General features: G+C 36.8%; 1 protein-coding gene across 19 annotated transcripts in view; it reads right to left on the bottom strand.

The window, feature by feature from the left end:
* The window catches only part of NRXN1 (neurexin 1), a 1,115,884-nt gene that overhangs the window by 20,390 nt on the left and 1,072,852 nt on the right, over nucleotides 1-22,642 (bottom strand). For 12 of the 19 annotated variants that reach the window (XM_057558511.1, XM_007190033.2, XM_057558510.1 and 9 more), the window contains one exon: nucleotides 6,790-6,877. In XM_057558511.1, the coding sequence (XP_057414494.1) occupies nucleotides 6,790-6,877 (88 nt within the window). The remainder of the gene's footprint in view (nucleotides 1-6,789; nucleotides 6,878-22,642) is intronic. The other 7 variants (XM_057558508.1, XM_028168477.2, XM_028168468.2 and 4 more) reach the window with 1 other exon arrangement.

The raw sequence follows: 22,642 nt of genomic DNA, 5'->3' as shown, positions 1-22,642 counted from the left end.
ATGGCTGTGCTCTGAAAACAAACAGAAACCATATTAGGTTTGTTATTTTGTTTTCTACTGATCTCCTGGTAGGAACAAATTTTGGTAAAGGAAATCAGTTGCCTGAAAAGGTGGAATTGCCTTCACTGACCAAGACCTTAGGCTTGGGCAGACTTTAGACAGGCTTCTTCCTGCCTCTAGGGCCCTGGCCTCCTTTTCCTTAGAGCATTTACTTTAGAAAACTGGTAAATCCAAATTCCTTCTCTACCTTTGATGTGTAAATATTTTTAAAGCTTCGTTTCAATGTTATAACCCAGGACTATTTTTCTCAAGGACCTAGGAGCCCTCACTTTGAAATATAACCTTCAAGGAAGATAGCTCCCCATCTTCCAATTTCTGTGGGGAAAATAGGAGCCTACCTTGAGGGGGTACATGTTACTCCAACTCATAAAGCTACCTTCAGTCTTGAAGATATTTGAAGGAAAGGGTTTATTCTTCCTTTGGGTGAAGCCAATCAGCCAACACAGAAGGTCTATGGTCTATGATCCCTCCACCCCAGCTCTTAAAAACTTTCCAGTTTTGGTTTGTTTTGTTTTTCACAGTGAATTGAGCTCGGATTGAATTTTGGGCTCCTTCTACTGCAATCTTCTTGAATAGATCTCCCTTGTCTGTTTAATTTTGTCCAATGTAATTTTTGTTTTGACATTACTGTTCTCAGAAAAACAGGGGAAAAAGTGCAAATGATGTCTAATGTCTTTCTTCCATTTTAACCATACAGCATTTCATTTTTATTCCAGTTGTCTGGAGAATTAATATGGAAAAAAGCAGTTCTTCCACCAGCATGTCACACACTGAAAGCCATCTAGCTCATCAGAGCCCAAACTCCAGATGCCCTGTCCTGCACCCACATGATTAGCTAGGCCCTTGCCACTGACTCTGGTCTGACCCTGCTCAGGAGATGCTCTAGGTGTTTCCAAAAATGGAGCACTCATTACTGCTGTTTTTCTGGCTGCACCTCAAAACTCCCCATGTTAACAGCGATGTGTTGGCTATTACAGGCTAATTAAACTCGCTTTTGAATAATTACATAATAAATACCCCAAATTTAAATGTAGCACAAAATTATCTTCTAATCAGGCTCTAAAAAATATGATCTAATAAGTAATATATTCCTTTAAATGACTGTGATTACTTATTTAATAAAAAGATGCACCTGGTTCAATATACATATCTTTATTCCTAATGTGGTTAATGGGATCAGTTCAACAGAAATCCTTTGATCTTTTCTCAAAATAGCACACTGGAAAACCACATGAAATTGCACAGTAATTGCAGCAAATTTAGCCTAATGAATAGTAACACATGTAAAGGACCTTTTGCCATCAAATTTAAATTTATGCCAGCCATGGAAATTATTTAAATGAACATTTAAAAAATTAATCTTATATTTGTGAGGTGCCTGAATTCTAAAAGAACAACCTTCTGCATTCCAAGAAATTAAAACCCCACTTCTCCTAAACTAGAGAGTGTATTCTCTCTCTCATATTACAAAAAGTAACTTAATCTCTCTGAATCTCCCTAGCTGTGAAAATACTTCAATTTGGCCAAATAATGAAATAGAATAATGTTTACAAAGTACTAAGAACAATGATGAACACAGAATAGATCTTCATTAAATATTAGTTGTTATTGTGATCTATCATTACTCATGTAACCTGAACCCTGATCAACTGACAGGCAACCAAAAGTATTTTCTGAGGGGCTGTACTGATGACCTCATCCCCATTGGTTCAACTAATGTTTAAGAGCTTGCCCCCCAAATGACATTCCTTTTCTTCTCCTATAACTACACCAGTTTTTTAAATTATTTAATAGAACTTTTCTTTTTCTCCTTTGACAAAGGTTTAACTGATTTGAGAGTGGCCCAATATTCTATTAGCTACCACCTGCCCACACACATACACAAAGAGAACAGACATGTTATTCCAAGCATTATACATCTAAGAGGAAATTGTCCTTCCTAAATAGGGCTCCCAGGAAACAAGAAGCTGATACTGTTCTCTTTGTGACAAATGACAAACTAGTTTTTCATCAGAAGTTCCCACACCAAAGAGGGTCATTATCTCCATTTAGGTCTCAGATATCAACATACAAATCACCTTTTCAAATTTCTTCAGGAGTTTTGAGAAAAGGATCTATTTAGAAGAAGGCCTCAAAATCAAGATGTACTGACATGATTAAGGGTCACTGTGGAACTTCAGTGGTTTGTAGTGTTGCCATTTTGTCAATTTATTAATAAATCAAAGCAGTCTATCTTACAAAAACGTATGTTCCTGTGAAAAAAGAAGTCTTGGAAAATATGTATATTTATATAATACACATAGTAATAACAGCAAACACTCATGTAGCACTTACTATGAGCAAGGCCTTGTTCTATAACATGCTTTCCATACATTAATTCATTTAATCTAACAACCATGTCTCTAGGCTGACGGAAAAGCACAGAAGGAGCAAGTGTTTCTGAGAAAAAGCATGAAGGAAAAGTCATCCACTTTGTCACACGTGCAGGCAGCTGAAACCTGGCGTTTTAGGGCAAGGTTGGCCTGTGACCTAGTTACCAATGGCTGCTTCTGATTTCCACCTGTCGACTAAGAGTTGGGGTTCCATGAGACCCCCTGAATTGAACAGCCACCCTCTCATATTCTAAAACACTGTTTATACCAATGTGGAATTGTCATCTGATGCGAACCACACAGGACAGTGTGGCTGGAATCAAGTATAACTGAGTTCCACGTGTTCCCACCCGGGGGGTTGTTCCTGATCTAGTTTCAACATGTACAGTTCCCATCAGGAGGCCTGAGTGGTTTCATCAGTTGCCCACCCATGTTCAGCCAGGAAAAGTAACAGCATTATGTAAAAGGGAAAATAGCTTGAATATTCTTTTTCATATAACTGAATTAGGAAGCAGAAAAGCCACCATTTATGCTCTACTTTATATGCCAGGCATCGCAGTAGATGCCTTACATATATTAGTTTTAATTCTTGTAACAACCTGAAAAACAGGTGATATTTTAATGTCAAAGATAAAGAACCTGTTCATCATAAAGAACAGCTGAAAAAGCATCTGGGGTAGAATGAAAGATGTCCTTTTGTAAAATGGAACTGAAGGTGCAGTTTCTATTTTTTTCTCCCAGAGTTGAACAGAGCAGTGGGTGCGCAATAGTTCTCAACACGATTCAGTCAATGGTGAAACTGACAATCCACCAAATATATAATGTCCCTCTTCGTTAAGAGATCTGGGTGGAATTACATGGCAATTCAAATTTATCAAGCACTTCATAAAAGGTATTAATTTACTTGTGTTCAAGAAAATGCCAGATTTTTCCTGTTTGATTCATTAATAGCCTTAGGAAAGCACCTAAGTGATAAGCATAGCACATTTTCAGAGAAGAAGAAATTATTTTTGGAAGAGTTTTGGGTCATGGTGATTAGAGAAACTTCATATGTAAATATTCAGGGAGACTGAGAGACATTAGTGTGAAATACACAGAAGATTTGGGCAATCTACCTGTAAAAGTAATTATGCATCTCTTTACAAAAATATCTGCTTTCACTTGCTTAAGGAGTAGCAAAAGTGTATAGTAGGCATACCCAGTTCTAAATATTTAACCCAATATATTACTTTCCTAAAAAGTCAGTTTCCCAAAATACAACCTGCTGATATCTATCATGATTTTTATCGAGATATATCTAACAGTATCCAAAGTCTAATAACATCAGCGACTGCAATTTTTGATCATGTTATTTTATATTTGTGTTCAAGACACAAAGCAAGTATGAAAAAAGCTATTTAAGAGAACAAGTACATAGTACATTAAGAAACAAAGACCTGGAGGAGGGATATCCTAGCAGAAAACAATATTCAGATTATAAGAGGATAACAAAAACGACTCTTCAACTGCAAAAAAACAGTTGGAAAATAGGAAAAAAAAATCACATGAACTAAGAATTTCACAGGAAGTTGTCACACAAACAGAGCCAATTATGCCAAAAGAGCAGCACTGCATGAATTATTAAAGATGGGCATGAAAAAAAATTATAGGGAATTGGATAGAAAAATCCAATGTAGAAAAGAGATCACACTTACAGAATGTAATATAGAAAAGGAAACCATTCATGGACTACACTATCAAGATACCATCTAGGGGAGGTAAGATCACAAGAAAAGCCTACAGTGGAAGATGCCATTAAAGCAACAGAATCTGAAGTTTAAGCCTTAAGAGGAATTGATGAATTGGAAACTAGAGAGTAAGGAAAGAAACACTGAGGATGAGAAGTTAAACTAGCCTTGGTACAAGAGTGTTGTAGCTGTCATCAGATGGGGTCAGTAGCTGCTGTGTCTTGCATATCAGACAGCAGACTTTGGGGCTGTGGAACAAAATTAAAATTCATGCAACAAATCTTGTGTGGAACAACACAAACAGAGTTCCTGCTTCATGGAGATTTTCTTCTTGCGTGGCGGGGATGGAAGCTATATGTTAATACACAAGTAACAAATCGTGAAGTAAACATGATTCTTTCAGATAAGTGATAAATTAGTAAAGAAAAGAGGCAGAAAAGATATCTGGAGTGTGGTTATTAACAAGCTGCTCCTCACTTTCCATGGTGTTATAATATTTAACAAAGCCAGGTGAATAAAAAGGAGAGGAGGATGTCAAAATGGTAAAAAAAAAAAAAAAAAAAGTAATCTTTCTCTTTCTTTCTCTCCTCTTTCCCCACACACACCATCCTGTGCTTAGGGCCGGTGTCCCCAGAGAAAGGGAGAGACAGTAAACTAGTCTATAAGGAATGGTTAGTAAGACCTAGAAGCAATGGCTAGAAGAACTGGATCATTTAACTGTGCTCAAGAAGGAAAAAAAAGTGACAATTTTAAGTGCAATTAGACTTCTTACACTGGAGTTACTAGGTGCTCAAAGTGAGGACTCTATATAAAGAGGATGATAGCCTCCACTCAGACAGCAGAAGGATTCAGCCCAGAGGAAAACCAGCCAGTACTATAATTAGTAAGAACCTATACTGTTTTCAGCACTGTGTTAATGGAGCGGAAAAAACTGAAAAAGTATCAACTGCTCTCATGCTAACTGGGAAAACAAAAGCAAATATAAATACAAATATAGACACACACACATATCAATGTATAACAAACACCAGACCCCATTTATGAATGATCCATGCTGGAAGATCTTAGAGAAGCTACAAAAAAGACAGTCATGGTTGGGCACGTGAGAATAGGAGAAATGGGGAAAGGAGAAATTTGAGGGAGGGAGAAGGCAAATAGATGGACTGATGTCATGGACAAAAAGGCAGTAACTTTTTTTTTTCTTTCCTTTTTGACTAACACAGAGAGAATGAGAATACCAATGAAAACAAAAGCAGGATTTTGACAAAGTGGTCCAGGATGGTATCGTGAAGGACCACATCTGTCTAGACAACCAAAAGGGAATGGTGTAGAGATCAAGAAACTGGAGGAGTCGATGGATGATCATCAGATTATATCAGATCACCTTCTAATAACTGTGTATGAAAGATGGTTCTGGAGGCTGAGAATTTTGATATGTGGGGTGGAGGTGAGAGAAAGAAACACGAGAAGACCACCAGGATGGACCTCCCAAACCTTCTCCTGCTGAGAGATGACAGCTGAGCTCCTGCTCCTCACTGGCACTCAGTAGCTGCTCTAAGTGCTGAGAGTAAGTAGCTATAATCAGTGGGGGGACGGGGGTGGAAGTGATATTCAAAAGGAGATATAAGATATGCATCCTGAACCATTTTTAATCCAAATATCAGAACGAGTAGATTAAAATGATATTCTTCACAAGAATCCCAGATTAGTTATTTTACTGGGACATGAAGTTCTCCTGTGGTTATAGGTGACATCTACAGAGGTCATGAGTTATCCAATAGTGGTTAGTCCATATCTACTTCAATGGTTTTGTTAACCTACGCTACACAAGACAATTACTGAATTTTAAGAAACACTGCTTACAAAGGAAACTAATGGAAATGACCCTAATCCTTGGTATCACGAATATTTGGAATCAAACCTAGGCTCTGATCCATTCATTTTCAGGGTCCACAGCCACTGCTTGATGGTACAGGGCTGCAGGAAAGCAGTATTGATGTGTTAGTCACACCATATCACAAAGAAGGAGAAGAAACTATGCATCACCTAGAGTTAAAACACATCAACTTGAATTTTAGGGAGACATTGGAAGACTCAAATATTTCTCTATTAAATGAATCAAGGACTGACTGTGCCTGCTGTTTGTTTTACTATTGCCATAATACTCTCACTTCTGAAATTCAGAAATTTATCACTTAAGATAATTTGCTGGCAGAGTGAGGGGTGGGGACTTTTTGTCAGTAGAAAGGTCAAATAATTTTCCAAAATGCAATGCAATTTTTAAACTTTATAATTTTACTATGGTGACCCAAGAAAGATCCCCGTATATGGTCATACTGAAAATTATATCGTGAGCTAATGAAATGTGAACAGTAAGGTACCAGCCTTGTGTGCTGTCCCCCACTGCTTTTTCTGGAATACATAATCTTGGTGGGTTTTGTTTTAAAAATTATTTTTTCAATAAATGTGGGGAAATGTACCCACGTAAAAAGTAAGAGCTCTTATCTCAAAATGAGGCATTTTTTCATAGGGTGGACTTCTAGACATAAATGCAAAGATCTTCTAGGGACTATAGCATGCAACAAAGATTTACAGTAAAGCAAAGAAAGTAAGAAAAAAAGTCGACTAACCTAACCCACCTGAGCTCGGCTCACAGGGGTCAATGTCCTCGTCATCGCTGGGACACTCCGCTGAGGCCACAAGGATGTCATCTGTGGTCTGTAAAAGAATCACAGTCAGTAGATTACTTTAAAGGGACCTAACAGATCTTTTCATCTTTGTCTCATGGACTAGTAAAACACCACTTGTGTTTACCTGACAGATCGAGAAACCAAATTCAATTATTTCCCTTCCCGAGGACACAGAGCTTACATTCTTCAACTTATTTTAGATCCCTCATAGAAGAATTGGCATATGTGTGAAAACTTGATTCTAGCTTATTTTACATGAGGATATGGAAATGGTGGTAGCCAACTTGTAGATACCCATCCTTTTAACTACACAAGGAAGCTGCACACAGGAGCAGACAGAGGTTTAAAACAGCCTGGCAGAAACAGATGATTTGAAATTTATTACAGCCCTGGAGTGCTACAAGGTTTGCATCAGTAGGCTTTATGCAGTACTTGTGCTTGGCTTCCTAAAAGCAGAACAACTATATAACCTTTTATATTCATGACCAGGTAGAATTTGATGTATCTTTGAGATATAGCTTGTCTTTATTAGGAAACACAGATTAAACAGAGAATATCTTTCACTGATGCAAAAAGGGAAGCAAATACAGTCAATTGAAGGTATTTTTTAAAATCTGTGTTGAGCTTTCACGCTCATTACAAAGTTCTCATCTTTGTAATATTCAGATAGCAGGTACTGTTTCCCCATTGTCCTTTCCATCATTAAGGTTTTAGAATAAATGAAGAGTGTATTGGGGGGATGATATTTTACAGCAAATAGGATAGAGGTGACAGTTTTCTTTTTGACATTCTAGTTGCTTCATTGCACTTACAGCAAAGAAGATAACCGTCACTGTAATAAAAAGCAGAGTGTGTAAAACCTAGCAGTTAGTCACATAATCAACACATTTACAAGCATCAAAGGTTGTTCTTTACTACCGCTTATAAGCAGCAATAAACTCAGCACAGATATTGCATGGAAACTGTGAAGGTTTGCATCAGATTTGGCTAATGCTAAGGTAATACAGAGAGAATTCAAGGTACAAGAAGGAAAATATCTCATTACATCGGCTAAGGATTAAGGAGATTATAATTGTTTAGATGATACTCAGAACTGCCACACTGATGAAGTCCTTATTTAAAAGTAGAATTACAATAATAAAGGTCTTAAATTAAAGAAAACTCAGATATATGATATGATATACTTTTATTAAGGGAGTGTCTAATAGTCAGAGGGTAAAGTATAAATATATAAACTGTTAAGAGAATTGCGTTATTTTGAAAAGTGGAGACAAGGGATGATGCACGTTTGTGGCAAAATTAGGCTCACAAATGTTTCAAGTACAAGGTCTTTAATTAATCAAGAATAAAGAATTTGTCCAGATGCTAGTGCTTCACAATATAACTTTAAATAAATGCAAGCATTTAATAGTATTTTGAGATGGTTTCATGTTATTCTGCTCTTAATTCCTCTAACACAGTTGGGAGACTGAATTCATTTATTTTGCTGCTGCCATTTTAAAAGAAGTTCAAATATCAGTTTTCCTGGAATTGTAACTGTTAACGCCAGTGATAGCCACTAGCAATTGGTGTGATGGTCACGTAGGTATCATTCATTACAGTGAGCTTTAAAAGGCAAGAATCCATCCTCCTTCTGGCACGAGCACATCTTGCAGGATAACATCCAAACTGACTTGATAATAACAAGTTATTGGACTATGAGGTCTGGCAGGTCAATTGTTCCAATTCGCCCCAGAGCTGATAATCTGTTTTTTAAAAGCCAACTTCAAGTGGAAAGCTACCTTTGTTTGAAAACCACAGGGGATATTTTTTAAAGTTAATTTCATGGTTACAAGAGAATTTCTCATTTTCCTTGAGGAATTTTTGTTCTTGGTGGAGGTGGGGAGGAGGATGTGGATAAATTCTTTAATCTAGTTCTTCTCACCCTGGCAGTGATGTTGTCCCCTCTCCCCTCCTCCACCTGGGAAGACATCTGGCAATGTCTGGAGACATTTTACTTGTCTCAGCTGGGTTGAGGTGGGAGTGGGTGAGCTACTATTGGCGTCTAAAGAGTGGACACCACGGATACTGCTAAAAAATCCTAAAACGTCCGTGACAGCCTTCCCACAGCACAGAGTGATCTGACCCAAATGACAATAGCGCAGAAGTTGAGAAACTCTGCTCTAAAAGCTTCAAAACTGTTCTGTACCTTGTTTTTCTCATCTGAAAAAAATGGAAAGCATAGTCACTGTTGTGGTAAAGATTAACTTAGAACATGAAAAGTACCTAGTATAGGACCACCTTTTAAATATTTATAAAAGTTGTGATATTACCAACATTACTGTTGTTTCACGAATGGAACACCAATTTAATATTTTTGCACTATATTTATAAATAATATAATTTTAGACATGAAACTGGAAGTTGTACATGTGAATTATTCTCAACTTTAGATCTCATGTTATCTTTTATATCAAAATACAGTAGCTCTATGGGTACTTTGTTGAACTAAGTTTCCATCTTTTGCTGCCTAGGTTCAAATTCTGAATTAGAAGTCAAACATCGAATATAAATAATAAAGGTTGCTTCCTAAAAGAAATTCACGGACTAGAAATGTGTAACTCAGTGTAGTGTTTCATGCAGACTAAGTTATTTAGGCTGCAAAGTTAAATTTTGTTTTAAAAGTTGACCTAATTTTAAAATTCAACAGCCTTTCCGAACAATTCCACAGCAAACAGAAAGTGTTAGAATGTTCTCAGTGTTATCTTTCACAAAACACAGTACCTAAAATAACAAAAGATGCCATACAACAAACAGTACCTCCTATAGCCTTTTACAGTAGGAAAAATACCACTGTACAAATTCGACCCTATTGTACAACTATATTTTCGTTTTTAATGCACTTTTACTGATAAAATGAATACACATTTTTTCATATTTTTCTCTCAGAAATTAAAATCCAGCAATAGTCTTGTGAAAACATGCCTTGATAGAAATCATCACTGTATGAAAAATCAAGAAGTGGCTCAAGTATAGGGAGAAAAATCAAATTTCACTTCATTTCAGAGGCTAAATTAACGAAACAATTTTCTAGCCAAAGCTGTGTAATTTAAATTTAATTCACTGTGTTTGGAACTGCCTCCCTATGACATGCTATTGAAGAAACTCAAATATGTCACATTAATCAATTCTATTCTTCAGTATACTTTTCCCTGATGTTTATAACCTTTTTCAGAAAAGAGACAACCTGCTGAAGGAGACAGAATAGTGATCGAGCAAAAGCATTAGCTTTACATAACCGTCCATTTAGATAAGGGTCCCTAACTGCATTCAACCACTCACAGGTCAAAGTGCATGCTGATCTTCCCTAATTCAGAGTAGTCTGGACATTTTCACGGCAAACATCTGTTCTTGTTCAGAATGTCTACTGAAACTGCTTAGGTCTCCTTACCTTTAGGGGAAAAAAATGATTTGCACACAATTCAGGAAATAAAGGCACTGAAACTTAATTCACATGTTATATGGATAAACACCAACCTGTATAGGGTAGGAAAATTTAATCAGAATGGGGGAGAAAGGATGTTCTTAATGTACAGTAAGAAGTTAGACCAGTTTTTTTAATGTCCAGGGTTATTAGGCAGAGACCACTTGGTGGGTTAGAAAGTAGAGAATCACTGATGTATTTTTGTTCTTTGTATTTTTGTTCTACAGAGAGCCTTTTTCCCCACCACCACCTTTAATGGTAGAATTTGCTGCATATTCACTTTTTTGAATATAGCACAATTGCAAATCTGTGTGCTAAAAAGACATGATGAGAGGATAGATAAACTTAGTCTGTAATATTATATCCTTGCTAAGACTAGAATTCCTAGACCTTATTCCTCATGGTAAACAGCTTTGCTGAAGACTGGTAAATTCTGATGAAAAGACCCACAAGAAAACTCTACCAGGACAAATCTGCTTTGTGAGAAAAAGAACATATTCCAACTGTGCAAAAGGATGTCTATTATGAATCTGATGCCCACAAAGAAATTCTTGATTTACTCTAAAATTTCAAAACTTGAAATTGAAACTTTGTTTCTAAACAGCAACAGTCTATCCAGCTATACATCCAAATACAATGTAAAAAAAATAATTGTCTCAAGCAATGGTGGTCACTCATGTAACAGTATTTAGCCTAATCTCTCACTGCTGTGATGGACATTTATACTGAGCTGCTTGAGACAACTGATGGACTGAGTATGGTGCTAGCTGACATGTGATATGTTTGGCTAATTGACGGACACTTGTTCTGATACTTTTGTCTAAGTGAAGCTGCTCTGGAAGACAGAGAACATTGACGTCTGCCTTTCAGCACTGAATCTGATAGTCTTCCTTATCAGATTTATTGCCAGATGTGTTTTCTTGAAAAAAAAAAAAAAAACCAGGATTCACAATTAGTGACACAAATTCCTCAAGCTGGGTCTGAACCATTGCACTGATAACCTATGGGGCAAGAAGTTTCTAGGAGGTAGGGAAGTCACAATTTTCACCAAAACGAAAAACTGCAAAAAAATAACCCAATTGTAATACATATATAGAATTCCCAGACAGTGGGTCATTTTGATCAAATCAAATCACTAAACAAATATGTCAAATTGGTAATTTTAGTTAATCCTATTAAAAATGTAGAAGGAATTTAGAGACTTTGCATAGATTCTATGGTAGTTTCCATTGTCTCAGTGAAGCTTTCGATTCTTATTTGTCATTTGTTTCTCTGAGTAGTAGATGCCACATAAAGATATCAGTCCCATGCTCACTAATCTAATAAAAATAAAAATAATAAACTGAGATCCAATACATGAAGGATGAATTTTAGCTCCAGCACATGAGTAACAAAGAATATGAAGATCAATTAGTCACCAACAAATTAGTCACTCATCTATCCATAGCATTTTCTGGTGGGCACAAAATATGGTCACTACCTAACAAGGCACAAATCGTGATTCCTACCTGCAAATAACTTATTGTGCCCATTCTATTCTAAAGCAGAAGAACAAATCACTCATTAATACAAATAACAAAATCAATTCTAATAGCTTATTTTGATTTAAATTTAACAGTGGTCCCATATCTACTACTTCATTAAATATTCACCAACGACACACCTATGCAGAATGCAGGTGGAGGTGTTATTATTCTGAGTGTTACAGTTAAGTGCCTTCTCCAAAAAATACCCATTTGTATACTCATTTACCCAATTTGAATGTTTGAACGGTGGCATTCATGAATATTTAGGGCAAAACTGAAATATCCCTGAAAACGGCCAGCTTTCACATTTCTTTAACGTTTTTTTTCCTCAGTTGATGCCTTAGGTTATTACAAAAAGTGACCAGAAATCAGCTGTCTGCTTGGAAAAAGACAGACTTGAAAGCCATTCAATTTTCTTCAGAATTTTCCTAACTGTTTAAAATGTATGCAATGGTTTCAGAACAGTGCAAGTGAGTTGGATAGAAAAACTCACCATGTAAAGAGGACACAAATATCTTACTCATTCTAACATGCATTTTCATATGCATTTGATAGTGGTCATCCTAACAGGAAAAACTCTAAGGGGAAGATAGGGATATGGAAATAATGCCACAGAAAAATGAAATTAGGAGAGAAAGAAATGAACTGAATTCCTGCTTAATGAACCAAAAACATATTTTTGCAAAGTTATGCAAAAGAGTAAACCTGCAAAATAAAAACCTGGTGTCAGGAAGCTTGAAATTAAATTTATCTTTTTTTAAAAAAGATAAATTCTTATCTTTCTTTGAGCTACTAAATGACCTCTATGCTCATACTGCATTTCCATTTTTAGCCAAAGCAAATAGGAGAGCTGGCCAAAGAAAAAGTTAAAGTGAGGTTTAAATTTTCAGGGAGGATTTGGAATATCTATTCTCTTGGATTCTCATGAATTAGAATTTGGGAGCGTAAGACCTCCAAAGAATGCTGGTAGTGATGTGGAGATGCTGAAAGGGAAACTAGAATATGCATGTGATTGAACGTGCTCCCTCTCTGTTTGTTTTGTTTTTGAACAAAGCCCTTTCTGAAATGGGTTTGGCCATTTCCAAATTAAATAAATACTGACAGATGTTTACAGTGCTAATCTAGGCTTCTAGCTGTGTCAATATGAATCTTTAGTCTAACTATTGTGACTGAATGGACTAATTAGTCACACAGGTTGAACTGAAAATCCTTATTGGTAATGAGGCCAAAACATTTTATTATTGTAAAATGCCAACGATGGATAGTTTCAACAACATGCCTCCAAAATCCAAGCTTTCATTGTTGGCATCTAACATGTTAGGAAATGGAATCATGCTTTAGTCAAGCAGTCATATATCTTCTTGTACTGAGCCAGACCCTAGTGATCATTAGTCTAAGCTCTTCATTTTACATATCAGGAAACTGAAGCTAGAAATTTAAGTGTTTTTGTTTGACCACAATTATACTGCTAATTAATGGCAAAGCTATGACATTATCCCGACCTCCAGTAGATTGTGATTGTCTCTCATCCCGGGTGACTTCTATCCATCCATCCATCACTCACCCAGCCATCCTCCCATTCATCTATCCATCCATCCCAAACCATTTTGTTCTTTAAAGGATTTCATGTGATTATAAAGATACACAATGAAATAAATTTAAAATAAGTTAAAAGGTGGCAAAGGAGAGTATTGGCTTTTAGATAAGTAACCACTAAAATTATCATGAAGAAAACACACACAGATATGAGGAGACATATCCACAGCTATTCTACCACTTGATATGGCAGCACATTAAGTTGCACTAAAAACAGAACAAAATGAATGTTAGAGTTTAATTTTTTACTCCAGTTACAAAAATTCAAATATTGACAGAACTGCAGTTACTTTGAAATGGAGTAAACCCAGAAAGTTCTTTATTTACGTGTGGTAATCTTTTCTTAACTCATTTTTTTTAAAGACCTTAAACATCTTGTCTCTCATCTCTGCACATAAATGCATAACTAAATTCTTGGGGACAGAAAGAAAATGTAGATTATTGAATCTTTTCCTATTTTTCCCCTTGACTTAGAACACCGCAGGCCACGCTGGCTACAAAATTAACTCAATGAACTCTTTTGTCTCTCTTCTCATTAATCCACTGATGAAAACTTCCAAGGTCTCTCTTATTAACTTCTGTTTCCACAACATAAGTGCTAATGAGATATTTAGCTTTGTCTCTGTCACACAACCATCATTAGGGTTTTGTCAAATTATCTTAATACACCTTGGGGATAAGTTAAGTGGAGGTGACCATTAATTAATAATACTGTGGTTTCTCCAGGTACAGTCTAGACATGCATTCATTGATCGTTAGGAGCCACAGGCAGCTAGTTATCCCAAACACTTCTTTTCTACTGGGCAGGACCATGACCAATGTCCCCTTGATAGAGCTTTAACTTGGAGATACGTGAGAACTTCCATCCCACACAACGCTTGGAGTCTGGTTCAACAAGAATTAGGGATGTGGTTGGAAATGATGTTGATGAGGTTGACAGACAGTTGGTTTCCTGATTTTTTTTTGGACCCATTTGTTGAATATATGCAAGGTTCTATACCAATATCTTGCCAATATCTGAGCAGCACCTCTATGAGTGTTTCTATCAAGGAGTGATTGAAAGTAAATGTGATCTCGCTTAAATGTTATAATGTTATTTTGTTCATGCACTAAGAGATCCAATCCTTGCTGGTTATAGTTAAACTGGAACTCCAAGCTTTCATATCTGACTATTTCATTCCTTATGTTGAGTACTTTTTTTCCTTAATACATATTTGGAATGTTGTACTGTTGAACCACTTCAGTTGAATTTGCTGCATGCTGATCAATAATGGAAAATATGTATCAAGTCTCAATCTGGATCTCATAAGTAATATGTATCATCTTGAAATGATTTCTGTGTTCTCAACAGTACATAAGAATATATATACTATATAGGCAAATATATATACTATGCATGTATATATATATACTATATATGTGACTAAATGTATATATATAATCATTTGTATATGACAAAATAACTTCTCTATCTCATAGGGATATTATGGGGATCCATTTTGATATGTGTGAAAGCACTCTGTAAATATGAAAGTTCTCACACAGCAATGTTTATATGTTATTATTACAACTAATACAGAATTATTTTTGTTCCTCACATGACAATATGAAGAACAGTTCTGGGGAGGGCCTAAAGAGGGCAGCCAAATATCCACTCAACTGAATATATTTCATTTTTATGTCTTGAAATCCTCCTGTCCCCTCAGTTGAATAGGATCTGTATCCCTCACTCCAACTGGCCCCTCACATAAATGGTGCTATTCTTGGGAAGATCGCTTTTACATCAGGATATGATTCACTTCAGCATTGCTTACTGAGTGCCCATGTTTCAGTCTCACTGGTAACCTAAAAGATGGGCAGTGCCAATCCACGTCTGGCACTGTGATTCCCTCTTCTCCATGTCAGCGCTCCGGGAGAGTTACTGCACAGATGCAGGGCTACTGGAGTTCTCTCAAAATTCTCCTCCTTATTCACTTTCCTGGGACTTGGAAGATTGTGACAACTTGATTTATTTTATGCCCGCATCCAGAGTTTACTCTAAATCATGCCCTATTATATCTAGAGCATTTAAATGAACAGAAAATAAGAAAAAAGAGGTCACGTAGCAAACACTGCTAATTAAAGGAGAGACAGACAGACAGACAGACAGAGAAACAGACAGAGAGAAGGAGAAGGAGAAGTAGGGAGGGGAGCTGAGGGGAGAAGAAGAGGAGGCTGATTCTAGGTGTGATCCACGCAGCACAATGCTTCTTATTACAGTGGTTGTATCTGTAGTTATAACAAAACATTGCCCATGGTCGTGTTCCCTATATGGATTAATAATATGCAAATTAACTCTCGTAAGACACTGAGCGATATTTTCTTAGTGCATTAGAACAGTAGAGGTGTGTGCCTTTCCAAATTATATATAAATTAAATCTAAAAGTTTGGGAACTGCGTAGGTGTATGTTTTATTTCATGTATTTCTGTGGGACAGAATTTATGTCTGTGTTTTACAGCCCTCGAACATCTATCACATCTATCACAGTTCAACAGTTGATTTAAAATGTCATCACCATTGATTGTGGTGATTATTTCACAATGTATGTGTGTATCAAAACATCAACCTTAAACAATTTAAATTTGTCAATTATATGTCAATAAAGATAGAAAAAAATGCTATCAGGCTCTAAAACCTGGCTTATCTTCTTTAAGTATCTGTAATTTCAATAAAAGCATTTGATGAAAATAAGTATGATTGTGAAAATAGAATTAATAAAGTTGAGTGAAGGATTCATCTTGACTTAAAAAACAGAAGCTATATTATACATGACACTTGCATTGGTAGAATCATTTCAAATAATCTTATTCCTGATGGTCGTCCTCTCTAAGTTCACTACATCTAGGTGTATGTTTGCCACAATTGCTCATTTATAACAGCCCTTTAAATCTCAAAATAAGAGTGAGCAGGTATAGATTATTTTCCAGGAGTACAACTCCTAAGAGTGGGAGATGAGAATTGTGGCAGAAATCACACTTTTTCAAAGATTTTATCTGCCTTCTAACATCTCTAGAAGTGACAATGAAACTTTGTAACTGGTTTTTACATTATACCTCATGGCTGGAAATTTATGGTAGAGAAATAGCAAAAAGTGACATTATCTTTAACTGCAAAGAGAGAATGACTAAAAGCTAGAAGGAAGGAAAAGCTAAAAATGTCTTGCAATAAGTTGGTCTGCCTGCTTTTATGAAGCATCCCTGTCCGTTGAGAAAGCAATAAGATATAGCCTGCCTCAGAGAAAGGACCGAGAAAAAGAAAAAAATAGTTGACTGTCATTCTGGGTTTTTTTTCCTGTATAATATACCCCCAACTCTTCCAGTCTCCCCTGAACTCTACTGCCATAGTCTTACTTGTAAATACTTTCATTGGTTTATAAGGAAACTATGCCTTTATAATGTTTTCCTTCAAAATCTAACTACAGGATGAAACTTTTATCTTCTTCCTGAAATAAATTGCATGAAGATAAGGGCTGGCTGAGACCAGCCATCAAATTCATACCAAGACTTAAGTGCAGGACAGAACGCACTCACGAAATTTGTATCTTTTGATTGATTCTTCCATGCATTCACTCATTCATTCATCCATTCACAATCATTTATTGAATACTTTTGATTAATAAGGGGTTATACAGAAGAGGAATATAATATGGAACCAGACTTCCCTCCCTTGAATTGCTTGGAGAACTTCAGGTGTATGACAAATGGAGGCCATCTATGAGCAGAAAATCCTCTCTTTATCCCTGAGCATAGAAGGAGCATGGGTATTAGAGCTAGATAGACTGGGCTGAAATCTCAGCTCTGCCACTTATTAGCTGTTGATGTTGGGCAAATTATCTAGCTTCTTTAGGTTTCTTCCTATGTAAAAATGAAGTTATTTACACCTATTTTGAATTTTTATGAGGATGAAATTCTCTAGGGCTAGATAGGCACACTGTCTAGCACAATGGCTAGCACTTAGAAGACGTTGTCGAGAGTATTTACTAGGTAGACACAGCTGGCTCTGTACACATTCTCACTTTGCTCTCCTTGCAACATGGGAAGAGAAGTTTATCCTAGCCCTGGATTTCTGCGCTCTTCAGACACAGACATTCCCTTCACAAAGGAAGTATAATTTCCTGGCTTCAATTCACACTTCTGTTTAAACATCCTATAAACAGAGTAAATTACATATCTGAAGCCAGAGCTCTTTTTAAAACACCTCAAAAAACATCATAACTACCAGTGTATTGAAAAGCCAAGGGGCTTCTCTTCTCTTCTCCCTAGCTGCATGATGTAACCAAGCATTTATCAAATCCTACTGTTTTCAGAGTTTGGAGACTTGAGTTATTTGTTCCAGTTCCCTTCTAGTAAAGAGAGGGAAACCCTAAGTTGGCACAGTCAGGAGTACAGTATCATATCACTGCACCGACAGTGTCCAGCTCAGGAATAGATTGTGGTCTCCTGGCCCTCCATCCAGTTGGCACCCAACTCCTTCAGTTTCATATTTGGGTGTAGGGAAGACAAAAAGAGAGGCAGGATTAATTTGTCACTTTTCCCAAGTTTCTCAAACATGATTTGTCTTTTTCAATTCTTCCCTAGGTTTTATTGAAAACTTTAAGCAAGGCCTTTGAAAAATCCCAGGGAATGTGGCCTTCTGACGTCCCCTGGAGCTGCCAGACTGGTGATCACTCAGTAGCTCCTGCAAAGCGCACTAAGGACCACCTGAAGAATGCACATTCAGATGCTGAAGGAGACTTTTGTTAACTGTCTTCTATTGAGGACTGGGAGCCTCATGAGAGAGTCTGCCTTTTCGTGCACACTTCATCAGACGGCATCTGTGTCTAAACTCTACCCTGAGATCTTCGAGTGATTAACCGTGTCGTCTTTTGGATAGCTTTTCTCTCTTCCGCCTTGCATTTACAATCAGTTCCTCTCAATTCTGACGTGTTTCCTCGAAAGTTGCTATCATGCCTCTCCACCTGGATGAGCCCTTTTCCTCCCCCACACACCTCTGCAATCCCTTAACCTTCTCTTCATCCTCATTACTGGAATGCCTGCTGATTAAGAACAAGAATTAAGCCTTCTATTCACCAAAAAATGTCACTTGTCATTATGAGAACTTTTGGAATCATTTAAGTGCCATCACGTAAACAGAAAGACAAGCTTCTCTCGATGGTTTCGTAACGCTGTTATGAGCATCAGTGCTACCTGCAACATAGCAGTGACCTCAGATGCCAAAGAGAATAGTATCCCTGCCCTGCTCCACAGGTCCTCAAACTACTCTTCTGCTTTTGAGTTGATGTGCACTCTTATTAGTTTTTCTCTTTTGTCTTATCACTGTCAGGCTTTATAGAGGCCCGTTTCTGTTTTCTAACTTGCTCCTTCATATCTGCTTTGAGCTGGAAATCTAGACAGTCAGATAACCAATGTTCTCTAACTATCTTAGAAACAGGGTCACAGAGGCTCTCAAACAAAACAGCCCAGGTGCTTCAGAGTCAAGGCTCATGGCTTAAAATACACAAGACTTGTTAGTTTCCTCGAAATGCAAAGTTCCTTTTGAAGGTAGTGCATTTATTGGTAAGTTAGCACCCAGTAATATTTTTACTATGATAATTCTCAAATAGGCTTTTCTTCATTAATTCCAAGAAACTCGACCGGAACTAGACTCCAAATACCTGAATCTCTATTTTCTAACATTTAGTCTAATAGAAGCCAAGCTTCCTTGGTATTCTTCTGAGTTTGCAGGGAGGGAGATGAGCAATGTAGTAAGGAAAGTGGCTGCCTTATTATCTTTGACCTCTTTGCTTCCTGAAAAGATGGAGTGGGGGTACGCTGGCTTGTACTTAAAGGTAGAACCTGATGCTGACATGCAAGGGTTCAACTACATTTATCCAGAGTGAGTGATTCACTCAGTGTATCCTGAGTAGAGAGGGAGATCTGGTAGCCCCTTTTCTGGTTTCCCACGACCAGCTTTTCACTTGAGAAATTGAGGAATGCTAGTACTGCTCCCCAGTGACTCTGTGCATGGATATTAGACTTAGACCCAAGTTTAAATCTGGAGTTATTAGAACTTGGGTGACCTACTTAACCTCTCAATTATAAAATGGGAAGGATGCAGTACCAATCTTGGCAGTGTAGTTGTAAGAATTAAGATAATCATGATCAATGAAGTACTTAGCACTATTCCTGGTTGTGAAATAAAAGTTATATTTTTATGGCAAGACAAGAGAAATTTAAACAAAAAATCTTCTCTGCCCTTTGGCCTCCTCTCTCCCCACACTGTGCTTTGTGTATCTGCATTATGCATCGACCAAACCTCCCACGTGAGCAAAAATACCTGCTCAACCATAACGAGCAAAATTCTCCTACCATCAACACGACAACTCCTTAAAAGATGGCATTCCTTCTTGATCTTCTAAGGGGTCACATGACCCACCACGATGACGCTTAGATCTGAATTATGTAAGCTGTCATCAATACGTCATTTGATGTACAGCCCTGTCTCAAAAAACTTATATAATGGTGCCTTGATTTCTAACCAATGGGACAGTTCTCAGAGCTTTCTGAGATGCTCTTCCCGGGTTATAATCCTCAAATTTGGCTCAAATAAAAATTTCCATTTCTTCTTAAATCACTTTTGACCGATTAATTTTTCGTCAACCTGGTGCATATTAAACACTAAATAAATTTTAGCTCTTCTCACCTTTGTTATTACATAAGACACACACGTGTGTTACCTCTAGCCTACTGGGAGGCAGCACATTTGTTGTTAAAGTGGGCAAAACCCAACATCCTAATAACCACAATAGGTTGACTATCCACATTTGCCCTTGCCTAGAATAATACTGTGAAGTAGGAGGGGAAAAAAACTAAATATTGCATGAAGAATGCAAATGTACTTTCTCCCTGAATGTTCTATTTTGGTTTTCAACTTTTAAACTTCACTTTATTTCAAAACATACTCCCAACCATTCCAAAGCATTTTCAAGTTGGAAAGCCTACTTTTTGTTTCACAATAAGGTAACTGCAGGTGCAAACTCGAGGGAGACAGACCTTGGAAATTTTAAGTATGTTGCCATGGCAATGGCTTGCAAGAATGTGTATGAGTTTCATCTTAGCTCTCAAGCATTCAACCGAGTTCATATGTGGAGGTTCAAATTACTAGGCACACAATGTTTGCCATTCATCGTGTCTTGAAAGGTTTAGAAATAACTGTCTCTGTTGCTTATAGCAATCAGAAACTACAAAATTCTACCTATCTATCTATCTATGCAAATGTGGAGATCTAGTCATTCATTATCTACTCTTAGCTAGCCAATCTCACCAGTTTGGCTGCTCTAAGGGAAGCTGTATACATAAATTCAACAATAATCATTTTTGCCATTGTTACAAACAAAGAGTTGCACTCCCAATATGAAATAGCTATAAAATTTTTCTACTGAATTTCAAATTAATGTCCTCATTCAAAATGTATGTATCCTTAAAGAAGCATGATAATTATTTAGGGATGGTCAGTTAAAGCAAACTTTCAGTCTAATGAAATGTGGAGGATCTTTTTAAAAAGGTCCCATCCTATAATGCAGGTAAGAAGATTAAAATGTGTAATTCTAGTCATTAAATCAAATGTCCCTACTCCCAGAAAGTGACACCACCACCAACAACAACAAAAAGACATACAAAGGAAGTAATTTTATCTCATTTGAACCATCACTATCTTAATTGCTCTTACATGGTTCAGTTGATGCTTCTAAATTCCAAAACCCTCACAATGAACTCATGATTCATTGCCAATAAAAGCAGTGATTCTTGACAAAAACACTTTCCTCCCATAAATGGAACCTACGGAACACTAAAATTGGAAAGTTTTAAAGTTATCTATTTGATATAAGAAATAATTCTTAACAAATTCTCTTCAAATTTCAAGGCTTTTTCCATCTAAATTTGCACTATGAAAATTAAGCCAATAATAAAAAAATTCATTCACCAGCAAAAAAAAAAAAAAGGATTTCTAAGAGTATATGTTCTTTAGTTTTCTAAGAGTATATGTTCTTTAGATCATTTGCAGCAAATGATCCATGATGATACAAAGTGCCCTACATGAAATGAGACAAGGGACCCTGTTATGTCCTGCACTCGGTTATTGACAAAACCTTCACAGAACTGTTATTAGCTACCAAAGCCTGGCAGTTATTTAAAATTCACTTTGCTGCTATAACTTTGACCCATCTTCCAAAACATACACACACACACACACACACACACACACACACACACACAATCATTCTCTCTGTCCCTTACACGCCTTGATTTAACAGCTAGTTGACATACTTTAAAACTACAGTAGTGCTCCCCCATTCTAAAAAGCCTACAGCAGTGCTGGAATTAAACAAATGAGAATACAATAATTAGCCATGCAAACTGTCAAGTAGATCTAAAAAGAAAAACAACCCAGAAAACACAACAATCAGCAGTTTCAAGCTCTAACAAGAATCTACATTGAGTTCCCATTTATTTTAAACGAAAATACATTAGGTCTCTGAAAAAACATTCGCAGCAATTTCCATGGAAATAGGGCAAATCAGCTAATGGGTCTTTTACATCTCTAATTTCTATGATGCTGATATAGTAGGAAAGTCTTTGGTCCTACACTCTTTCCAAATAATTTCTATCCTACTCCTCCATAACCAGATTCATTCCCAAAGTGAGTAGCATCTAAAATGGTTCCAAAGTGGATATGGAACAGGTGTGTGGGTCAAATCACATCCTGTGACCCCCAATTCCCAAATCCCCCCCTAAGCCTCACCACAACAGTTTTATAAGAGGTAATGAAATTAAAGGGTAAACTGGAAAGGGAAAAGAATTGTTAAATTATCTGGGGCATTTGTGTGTGAATGGAAGGGAGAAGACATTCAATTCTTTGGGTGGAGAGTATGAATTACACAATTTGTAGCTAAATCTCTGGGATCCTTTACTACCTACCTGCTCCCTCTTACAACCATGTTGAGTCCCTATGAAGCAACACAGACTACTTCCAACATATACATGCTTTGTCTGAAATATCAATCTAATGCTTACATTGACGGTTAATGTTCCTTTAACCCATTATGCATCCAGTAATAGAATTAGAATATCAGATTTTTTAAAAAGTCTAGAATTGTGATGAACACATTTACTTTGAAACTTGTGTTTG

Source organism: Balaenoptera acutorostrata, chromosome 12 (assembly GCF_949987535.1).
Source record: "Balaenoptera acutorostrata chromosome 12, mBalAcu1.1, whole genome shotgun sequence".
Classification (NCBI taxonomy): domain Eukaryota; kingdom Metazoa; phylum Chordata; class Mammalia; order Artiodactyla; family Balaenopteridae; genus Balaenoptera; species Balaenoptera acutorostrata.
The sequence above is the reverse complement of the archived record's forward strand: the minus strand, read 5'-3'. Positions and strand labels throughout refer to the sequence as shown.